Genomic DNA, 11,658 nt, shown 5'->3' with positions numbered 1-11,658 from the left:
GACCACAGAAACACTCGATCCACAGTCGCAGCTCAAATACATTTGTTCAGGTTGCACTCCGCTCTACACATGAAAAGGGAAAAGTGAAGACTGAGAGAAAGTAGTACGGCCTTTGTTTTTAATTAACTTCATTTATAACCCCTGGAGGATAAATCCTCCTTTCCTCACCACAAAAACAAAGTAAACAGGATTGAAATGTTAAGATAAGATGACATGAAACGAACATACAAATAGAGAAAGAGGGATTTAGTGAAAGGACATTTAGGTAAAGACGATAGACAATTAGACACGGGGGCAACAAATCGGAGACGGGGCAGATAATCACAGTGGCGGGAAACACACGAGGGCAGGAAGTGAGTGTACCACAGATTGTACTGAAAAAATAAATCTAATCTGTATGAACATTATAATGTTTTATTACAATGAACAGGTTTTGTTTCTATAGAATAAAATGGGCCCTAATGGATTCACTTCAGTGGGGGATGTGTGAGGGAAACACATGCTAATACTTTTTATTTATGACTGATTGATGTAAATCTCACATGAAATGAACGTGTGCGAGATCAGCTGGTGTCTCACTGTGTCACTTCCTGTTTGTCTTTACGATTTATTTGACGTGAAGCTCAAACACAGAAGCACCAAAACCAGTAACTTCCTCCCGTCACACGCTGGTTCCACCGGACGGCAGCTCGTTCATCAGGCGGCTGATAAGCTGCAGCTGTCAAAGTCATTTACTTCACCTGAGGAAAAAAAACCGCTCTGCAAGTGAACACAGGTCAACACCGACAGACACGCCGCGACCCACAGTGAATCACATCATACTGGTAAAGGAGCACATGAGGTTTCACACTGGTCACCACAGCTGCTGTAGTTGGTGCGCAGGTCTCTCAGCGGCCTTGGTCCCATGTGTTTGTATGTATGAGCAGAGGGTGGGAGGGGGCGACTGTTTCTACTGAAACCACTAACAGGCTGATTCCTCACTTAAGACTCTTAACATAGTTTGAGGATCAGGAACAAAAAGCTAATTCTAGTTCCAACATTTGAACAGTTCATGCCTGCAGCCTCGTATTCATTGGTGATTGATGAAGTTTAATACAGACAGAGAAACACACGGCGACTTACCGTTTCCTGAATGTCAAAATCACAATATGAAAACACCTGTACAGCGTCGTGTCAGTCTACACACAGAGAAGAAACTACAGCACGTTCACCACGTCGACTCCAACACAGAAACATACAAGTTACACCATATTTATTATGTGTTCCTTATGTGTCACATGACTGCAGTAGTCGGGGGTATTTACAGGCAGTTACAGCGCTCTGGGCTGCACCTTTGCATGAAAAGTGCCATCAGGCATAAATGTTAAGTTATCATCATTATGTTTGGTTTTTTACTATTGTAGACTAAACTAACAACATAGTATTGGTAATTAAATGACAAGCAAGCATTGGAAATGAAGGGGCACACTATCAGCTGTCACTATCAGCTGTAACTTCAGCCTCAAGTTAGAGAGTAGCTAACATTAGCTTAACTGTAACTTAAGACTAAAGCTAGAAACTAACAAACATTACTTGACACAATTAATTCAGAAACTCTGAAGGTAAGAGATCCTTGGATATGGTCCACACTTGTCCAGATCTGGCCCAAATGTGGGCCGGATCCAGTACGGATCTGGGCCGGATCACCATAAAAACTCATCATTCATCTTGCCCAGAGCCGGCCCGGTTCTGACCCAGACTCAGAAAACGGATCCACACCAGTATTGGCCCGTTGTGCCAAAGGATACTGGCTCATGTCCGTTGTGCGGATTTGGCCCAGATATTAGGGTGGCTCCAGGTGGATCTGGGCCAAATCATTTTTGCTACCTGGGACCTCAGTCTTATTGTTGTGAGTCAGGATCAATAACAATAACTTAAAATTTAATGGACTGAATGAGTAAAATGTGAAGAATATAAATACTTGTAACTTTTTGTGTGTGGTTTTGGGATATGTATATTGTATATTACCCGGGACGTCCAACCCTCCTCTGTCACTGTCATCAGTGCTCAGAGGGAGAGAGAGAGGGAGAGAGAGAGAGAGAGAGAGAGAGAGAGAGAGAGAGTAGGTATGGTACCCGCACTGCTCCAGCTGTAGTGGACAAAGACATTTAAAGAAAAGGAAAGAACCGGAATAAAGAGTAAGATCAGTCCGAGGCGCGTCACCGCAGAAGATGGTCCTGATGAGAGAGATGCTGCCGGTGTCCCTCTGCCTGCTGCTGCTGCTGCCGTCCGTCACCTCGGGCTGCGGACCGGGCAGGGGATACGGGAAGCGGAGGCACCCCAAGCTGACACCGCTGGCCCTGAAACAGTTCATCCCCAACGTGGCAGAGAAAACCCTGGGAGCCAGCGGCAAGTACGAGGGCAAGATCACCCGCAGCTCGGAGCGGTTCAAGGACCTGACTCCCAACTACAACCCCGACATCATCTTCAAGGACGAGGAGAACACCAACGCGGACCGGCTGATGACACAGGTCGGTGACAGTTTCTGGACTTTGTCTTGGTGCAGTGATGTGGAGCAGATGATGCAGGTGTTCTTTACATCTTCAGCTCCACGAGTCACTAATCCTTGTTAGGCTAGTTAATTAGTTAGTTAGTTAGTTAGTTAGTTAGTTAGTTAGTTAGTTAGTTAGTTACATGCTGGTTCATTAGAGTCCAAAGCAGTTAGACAGTGGATCTATCTATCTGACTGTGTATAGATAGATAGATAGATAGATGGATAGATGTTTGTTGCTTGTTTTGTTATTTTATCCTTGCTGCAGTTTGTGCTAGATTGATTCTGATTCTGTGATAGAATTATTATTATTATTATTATTATTATTATTATTGATGTTTTTGTTGTACAGTTGGGAGTCAAACAAAACAGTAAACTGAGTAAAACCAAACCAATGAGCTAAAACAGAGTCAGAGAAGACAAATCAGCGTGGGTCCCTAATAATATATAATAATAATAATAATAATAATAATAATAATAATAATAATAATAATAATAATAGTAATAACAATAATAATAATAATAATGTGGTGGGTGTTAAAGGATGATTCCAGTTCATCACAACTTGGCTCATACAGTATGTTATGTTATAGACTGTATTGAACTGTGTTGCTAATGTCACTATGGCAACGCTGAAAGACCAAAGTGTTTACTGTGATTCTGAACACGTCCTCTCTCGTTCTCAGAGGTGTAAAGACAAACTCAACTCTTTGGCCATTTCAGTCATGAATCTGTGGCCCGGGGTGAAACTCCGGGTCACAGAGGGCTGGGACGAGGACGGCCATCACTCTGAGGAGTCTCTGCACTACGAGGGCCGGGCCGTGGACATCACCACCTCAGACCGAGACAAGAGCAAGTACGGCATGTTGTCCAGGCTGGCTGTGGAGGCGGGCTTCGACTGGGTCTACTATGAGTCCAAAGGCCACATACACTGCTCTGTGAAAGCAGGTGTGTGGATTTTAAAATAGAATTCATAATATATAGATATGGACATTCATATATTCAACTAAGAGGTTATAAAAGGTATTCAAAAGTGTTTTAGTAATAAATAAAAACTAAAAAACACACGTGAGACATAAAAATAATTCTAAACATAAGTGCTCATAGTAAAAATCATAAGAACAACATAAACGTTAGTAAGATATAATAAAATGAGTGTATGTATATATATATGTTTATATATATATTTAAATAAATAAGAATATAATAAAACATTCAAGACTGGTTAGGGTTAGGGTCAAGCAGGCTTTTTACCCAGCTATCACGGTGCCATCAAACAGTATCGGACACATTCAAATGTTCACCTGATGGTGGCGCTAGAGGAAAAGTCAGAGGATCACCAGGGTTATTCAGGTTCATCCTGAGGGGAGCATGAATGTTGTTACAGAATTAGTGCCAATTCATCCAATGGCTGTTGAGATATTTCATTTAAAACAGCGTCATGGTGGTTCGAGAGGAGGAGTCAGAGGATCAGCTGATCAGTAGGAGTCATCATCTAGGACCATGAACGTCTTTATAAAATAAGGAGTCAATCGATCTGGTAGATTCTTAGATATTTCACTGGAGAATGGAAACTGTGAAAGGTCAGAGGTCGTCAGTCATTGGCATTCACCTACTGGGCACAACTGATATCTGTTGTTGTTAATCGTACGCTTCAAACTTATTCATCACTGTTCTGACTTTGACAGAAAACTCCGTGGCGGCGAAGGCGGGCGGTTGTTTCCCTGGGTCGTCCAGGGTGATCCTGGAAGATGGAGGGACTAAACCACTGAGGGAGCTCCAGGCGGGGGACAAGGTGCTGGCCGCTGACCGACAGGGAAACCTTGTCCTCAGCGACTTCCTCATGTTCATGGACCGGGACAGAAAGACCGTGAGAGAGTTCCACGTCCTGGAGACCGAGGAGCCACGCCGCAGACTGACGCTGACCCCGGCTCACCTGGTCTTCGTGATGAACAACAACCGTACCGACGGCAGCGCCGTCTGGCCTGTGTTCACTAGTACCATAAAACCAGGACAGCAGCTTCTGGTCGTTGGGAGTGAACGACCAGACCTCCTCATCCCTGCCAGAGTGACAAGAGTTCACCTGGAGCAGCACGAAGGGTCTTATGCGCCTGTAACATCTCATGGCACCATCATCGTTGACCAGGTGTTGGCGTCCTGCTACGCGGTGGTTGGCGATCATGACCTTGCACACTGGGTTTTTGCCCCGGTTCGACTGTGGTGCTCGTTCGCGTCACTGGTTGGGATGTTGACGGAGCTCAGCGGTGTGCACCAACCGGACGGAGTCCACTGGTACCCTGAGCTCCTCTACCACGTGGGGCGATGGCTCATGGACAGCAGTTGTTTCCACCCACAGAGCTGAGATGAACTTTATAGACTGTCCATTCACACCAGAATACAACCCTTCAACATGTCGACGAACTGACGCGGGAATACTCAGTTGTCCATCTTCTTCCGCTTATTCAGGATCAGGTCTCAGTGGCAGCAAGTCAATCAGAGTTCGTCCCTTTCTCCAGCAGCGTTGTCCAGCTCCTCCTGGGGGATCTGTCCCGAGGTCCTACCCTGACACCCGACCCTCATCCCAACTGCTTCATCACGGGCAAGCAGTCCCCACCTGCCTCCGGTCTTTGTGCTAAGCTAGGCTAACCAGTCTTCCTCCAACACAACATACAGATTGTTCCACCGACGGCATTTTGAAAAAGTAACTGAAGGCGTCACAAAGATGAGAGTCAGATATGATCTGATCATATCTACAGATTATCAGTATCTGTTCATCACAGGATGCTGAGGTGTTGTCCAGGTGACGTGAACATGTGGAAGTCACAGCTGTTAAAAAGTGTTGCTCTAACTTCTGTTGTCAAACACTGATTTTACATTTTTCACTGATCAACCACAACATTAAAACCAGTTAGTGAGTCTAATATTGTGGCTGATCAATACATATACAGACACATATACAACATATATATATATATATATACATATGTGTGTGTGTGTGTGTTGACATTTATTTATTTTCTGTATTACTGACAGAATGTCTGTTAATGGTTTATGTTTAAAGTATAAAAATGTGTCTGAGTCTAAATGTGGAATGATTCATGTGTTCAGGTGAAGTGAACGACTGTGATTGTTATAACTGTCAGGGCCAATTATATTTTCATGGATGGATATAAAGAATGACATCAATAAATTATATTTTTTATACACTGGCCGTTGACCTCCAGTTAATAAGCGGCCTGAGGGAACATTTGGCAATCATTGCTTCATTTGGGTAGAGGCTCACAGGCAGACGGCCCGCAGCTCAATCTGTCTAAATGCTTCAGATTATTACTGAGTCAAGGGCCATAAAACCTTGATATATTATCAGTGTATCTGAAGCAGTGTAGGTTTATACAGATAAATACAGTTTCACAGACCAGTACCTGATCAGGACCATGGTCCAGATCAGTTAAACCGTCCTCAGAGGTGATCTGTGTGTCTCCCAGCTGAAGCTATAAACCTGAGTCTCTGTTCAAGTGTAAATACAACATCTATAAAACTGTCGTATTCTTGTGTGTTTGTTTTTCTTTTCTGCGTGTGACCAGGTGTTCATGATATTCAAAGGTCAACAGAGCGAGAGCGGCACATGACAGGTCAGCTGTAACACGGCCATGTTCACACCAAAGCAGATCCATTTAAAGCTGCATTATTCATTCATTTATTTGTTTTGTTGCTGTTTGCTTGTTTTTGTTGTGGCTGTTGTTTTCCACCACTTGGGGGCAGTAGAAACTTTAAACAAGGAGCCACCTGGAAAATGAATCCAACGCTGAAGTGACAAACTGCAGTTCCTCTAATGACCACTTGAGGCCAGCTCCAGCAATTCAGTCCTACTCCCCAAAGTGATTTACCTGAGGTGCTGGGGCGTGAGGCGGACTGGCAGTTCCAAGAAAGGCCACATGGTGGCGCTGTATGCCAAGGATCAGACCAACAGTCTGGAGGATGAACAGGAACAAGTGGAGTGGTAACTGATGGAGGAAGAGCAGAAGGATGAGGGTGTGATGAAGAGGATGATGGGTAAGAGGTTAGATCAGAAAATAACTACGAAAACTACATTTAACAACTAATAAAACTATATTTAATAACCTGAAAATGTGCTATGTTTTGCAAATTGACTCCACACCAAACTACATCAGCTCTCATAACATGTTGTTTTTTTTAGTATTTTATCAGTCCTCGCCTGTAAAAAAGCCACAATTACATAACAACCATTCAGAGATCTACTTTATACCGAAGAACCAGGGGAAAAAGCTCCACCAGTCTTTGCATTCTTAGTTCCAGAAGAACTACTTCTTGAAAGCCTCAAAGGCTCCTAGACTAATACCTTTAGTTTATAGTAGAGTTTTATTATAGTTCATTTTTTCACTGGCGACCCTAAAACCTCTCTCTAAAAGAGAAACTGGGAGAAATTGCTTTAACTCTTTCAAATATGAATAATAGACAAACATGAAGCATTTATTTGCCAAAAAACAGTTTTGGCAACCATTAAAACACGCATGCTCCTGCTCTAGCTGTTCTCTCAAAGCCCTATTTGGTCTTACTCTTGACACGTGCCCGCCCCTCCCTAGTTTGCTCTGATTGGCCAGGGAGAACGGTCTATCTAACGAAGCTAAGTCATTAAAAACGCCTGTGGGGGAAAAAACAGGCTTTTTCCGAAGGAGAGAATAACCTACGTCATTACGTCTCATGCTGGGTTTACGCTCGCTGTCTTCCCCACTCCCTGACGGTAAATCTGCTCAAGAACCTTATAATAAAAATGGACGTTGGACTCCGGGGTCCTTGGAAAATGAAGCCAAGCGGACATGCCTTAAAACGTCGCATTCTCTGGACCACTCCATGCAGGAGACTCCACTGGTGCAAAAAGAAGTCCGATTGTATTAAGTCCTGTTGGAAACATGACCCTACTTGTCCTTGAATTTATATACCTCAAGTAAAAACGTTTGATTGATGTTACATTTTTAAAAATTATAGGTCCTAATTAAAAGAAAATAGACGTTAAAGCCAGAGTGGGTTTAGGGCTGTGGCTACCGCTCATTAACACACAGGACCATCGTCCTGTTAAACCGGATATGACGAACAGAGCGATGAGTCGGTTTTTCAGTTGATCAAAGTTAGCTCCAACATGTTGTTTACCAGGAGAATGTCTTGTTCGGTGTTCAAGTTGTTCTAAAAGACCAACTCAAGCAGGGAGTCGCGGTTAAATTTTTCTCTCCGGTTCAGTACATTTTTGTTTTAAGAGTGTTTTCATTTGCAGCCATAACATTAGCAATCTCCTTGTAGATTATCACAGTTCGGTAAGAATGCCACCTTGCTAATCATAGCTAGCCAGCTAGTGCCTAGCGTTAGCTGAAAATTAGCAGATAAGCTATTTTGCTAACGTGCTAACCGCTGGGCTGCATAACCTGTGTCAGCCTGGTTAGCCGTGGAGGTGTTCAGTTAAAAGCCCAATAAAAATGGGTTGAAATTAATCGACGTTAATCTAACGCGTTTGCGTTTGTGTTTCTCCCCACATGTGACCCAGTTTTAAGTGAATCCTGCAGTTAGTCATATGCGCAGCTGTTAATGTTCAGTTAATTACATTGTCCCATCAAGCACTTCGTGATAGTCAAGTTAAGATAATCTGACGTTTACAAAATGCTGTAGAAAAATAGTTGTAGTAAGAAGATTGTTCCACTTAATACTCCTAAACCAGTCCTCCAACTCGAAGCCAGACATTCACTACGCACCCTTATTCCTGACAGGCTCTGCATTCAGAATATTTCGCCTGTTGGGGAAACTCCGCGTCACAGAGGGCTGGACGGAGGACGGCCATCACTCTGAGGAGCGTCTTGCACTACGAAGGGCCGGGCCGTGACATCACCACCTCAGACCGAGACAAGAGCAAGTACGCATGTTGTCCAGCTGGCTGTGGAGGCGGGCTTCGACGGGTCTCTACTATGAGTCCAAAGGCCACATACACTGCTCTGTGAAAAGCAGTGTGTGTGGATTTTAAAATAGAAATTCATAATATATAGATATGGAATTCATATATTCAACTAAGAGGTTATAAAAAGGTATTCAAATAAGTGTTTTAGTAATAAATAAAAAACTAAAAAACACACGTGAGACATAAAATAAATTCTAAACATAAGTGCTCATAGTAAAATCATATAAGAACAACATAAACGTTAGTAAGATATAATAAAAATGAGTGTATGTATATATATATGTTTATATATATATTTTAATAAAATAAGAAATAAATAAACATTCAGACTGGTTAGGGTTAGGGTCAAGCAGGCTTTTTTACCCACTATCACGGTGCCATCAAACAGTACTGGACACATTCAAATGTTCACCTGATGGTGCGCTAGAGGAAAAAGTCAGAGGATCACCAGGGTTATTCAGTTCATCCTGAGGGGAGCATGAATGTTGTTACAGATTAGTGCCAACTTCATATCTCCAATGGCTGTTGAAATATTTCATTTAAAACAGCGTCATGGTGGTCGAGAGGAGGAGTCAGAGGATCAGTCTGATCAGTAGGAGTCAATCATCAGTACCATGAACGTCTTTATAAAATAAGGAGTCAATCGATCTGGTAGATTCTTAGATATTTCACTGGAAGAATGGAAACTGTGAAAGGTCAGAGGTCGTCAGTTATTGGCATTCACCTACTGGGCACAACTGATATCTGTTGTTGTTAATCGTACGCTCTAAACTTATTCATCACTTTTCTGACTTTGACAGAAAACTCTTTGGCGGCGAAGGCGGCGGGTTTTCCCTGGGTCGTCCAGGGTGATCCTGGAAGATAGGGAGCTAAACCACTGAGGGAGCTCCAGGCGGACAAGGTGCTGGCCCTGACCGACAGGGAAACCTTGTCCTCAGCGACTTCCTTCATTTCATGGACCGGGACAGAACCCTGAGAGAGTTCCACGTCCTGGAGACCGAAAGCCACGCCGCAGACTGACGCTGACCCCGGCTCACCTGGTCTTCGTTGATGAACAACAACCGTACCCGATGCAGCGCCGTCTGGCCTGTGTGTTCACTAGTACCATAAAACCAGGACAGCAGCTTCTGGTCGTTGGGAGTGAACGACCAGACCTCCTCATCCCTGCCAGAGTGACAAGATTCACCTGGAGCAGCACGAAGGGTCTTATGCGCCTGTAACATCTCATGCACCATCATCTGTTGACCAGGTGTTGGCGTCCTGCTACCGGTGGTTGGCGATCATGACCTGCACACTGGGTTTTTGCCCCGGTTCGACTGTGGTGCTCGTTCGCGTCACTGGTTGGGATGTTGACGGAGCTCAGCGGTGTCACCAACCGACGGAGTCCACTGGTACCCTGAGCTCCTCTACCACGCATGGGGGCGATGGCTCATGGACAGCAGTTGTTTCCACCCACAGAGCTGAGATGAACTTTATAGACTGTCCATTCACACCAGAATACAACCCTCAACATGTCGACGAACTGACGCGGGAATACTCAGTTGTCCATCTTCTTCCGCTTATTCAGATCAGTCTCTAGTGCAGCAAGTCAGATCAGAGTTCGTCCCTTTCTCCAGCAGCAGTTGTCCAGCTCCTCCTGGGATCTGTCCCGAGGTCCTACCCTGACACCCGACCCTCATCCCAACTGCTTCATACACGGGCAAGCAGTCCCCACCTGCCTCCGGTCTTTGTGCTAAGCTAGCGTAACCAGTCTTCCTCCAACACAACATACAATTGTTCCACCGACGGCATTTTGAAAAAGTAACTGAAGGCGTCACAAAGATGAGAGTCAGATATATACTGATCATATCTACAGATTATCAGTATCTGTTTATCACAGGATGCTGAGCGTGTGGTGTTGTGTCCACGGTGATAGCGTGAACATGTGGAAGCACAGCTGTTAAAAAGTGTGCTCTAACTTCTGTTGTCAAACACTGATTTTACATTTTTCACTGATCAACCACAACATTAAAACCAGTTAGTGAGTCAATATTGATTGGCGAGCTGGACTGATCGATAATACACTATACAAGACACATAATACAACAACCTAATACTATTCATATATACATATGTGTGTGCTGTTGTGCGTGATGTGTGTTGACATTATATTTATGTTCTGATCTTGCTATTACTGACAGATAATGTCTGTTAAAGGGTATTATGTTTAAACTAACAAAATGTGTCTGATGTCTATAAAGATGAACTGGATTCAATGTTGTTCAAGCGTGTACAAACGCTGAACGACTGTGATTCGTTATAACTCGTCAAGGCCAATTATATTTTATGGTGATTGGATAAAGGAATGACATATCCATAAATTATATTTATTTACAACCTGGCCCGTTGAACCTCCTCACGTTAATAAGCGGTCTCTGAGTGGAACATTTGCAATCAATTGCCATTTTGCAACGAGTAGAGGCTACAAGCAGCGATTAGACGGCCTGCAGCTTCTCTAATTCTGTGTCTAAATGCTTAGATTATGTACTTACAGTACAAGGCCATCAAAACCACGCTTGATATCATTATCAGAGGATCTGAAGCAGTGTAAGCGTATATACTACAGATAAATACATCCACAGACCGTCAGTACCTGACAGAACCATAGGTCTCAGACCTCAGTTAAACCTCGTCACAAGTGATCTGTGTAGCGTCTCCCAACTGACTAAAACCATGAGTCCTCTGCTTCAACTGTAAATACATCATCATATAAAAACTGTCTTGACTATTCTTGCTGATGTTGTGTTTTATCTTTCTCTTCCTGCCGTGTGGACCCAGATGTTTCATGATATTCATCAAAAGTCCTAAGACATGACAGAGCACTTACCTGACAGAGCATTGGACAGTAGATCGCCTGCATAACACGCCATGTCTCACACCAAAGCAGATCCATTTAAAGCTGCATTATTCATGTCATTTATTTGTTTTGTTGCTGTGTTTGCTTGTTTTTGTGTGTGGCTGTATGTTTCCACCACTTGGGGGCAGTAGAAACTTTAAACAAGGAGCCACCTGGAAAATGAATCCAACGCTGAAGTGACAAACTGCAGTTCCCCTCTAATGACCACTTGAGGCGCAGCTCCAGCAGTTCAGTCCTACTCCCCAAGCTCCGGTTGAATTTACCTGAGGT

The 11,658-nt window shown here is 43.7% G+C and overlaps 1 protein-coding gene and 1 pseudogene across 1 annotated transcript; both read left to right on the top strand.

Moving 5' to 3' along the window:
• The first annotated feature begins 2,210 nt into the window (after window positions 1–2,210).
• Window positions 2,211–4,892, top strand: LOC111233282 (tiggy-winkle hedgehog protein-like). The gene is made up of 3 exons (XM_022761060.1): window positions 2,211–2,510; window positions 3,217–3,478; window positions 4,219–4,892. Exons 1-3 carry the CDS (start codon window positions 2,211–2,213, stop codon window positions 4,890–4,892), a joined length of 1,236 nt encoding a protein of 411 aa, XP_022616781.1.
• A 1,645-nt stretch (window positions 4,893–6,537) lies between these two features.
• LOC111233281 lies at window positions 6,538–9,956 on the top strand (annotated as a pseudogene).
• Window positions 9,957–11,658: the final 1,702 nt, after the last annotated feature.

Source organism: Seriola dumerili, unplaced genomic scaffold (assembly GCF_002260705.1).
Source record: "Seriola dumerili isolate Sdu_G_001 unplaced genomic scaffold, Sdu_1.0 BDQW01000383.1, whole genome shotgun sequence".
Lineage (NCBI taxonomy): Eukaryota > Metazoa > Chordata > Actinopteri > Carangiformes > Carangidae > Seriola > Seriola dumerili.
The sequence above is the reverse complement of the archived record's forward strand: the minus strand, read 5'-3'. Positions and strand labels throughout refer to the sequence as shown.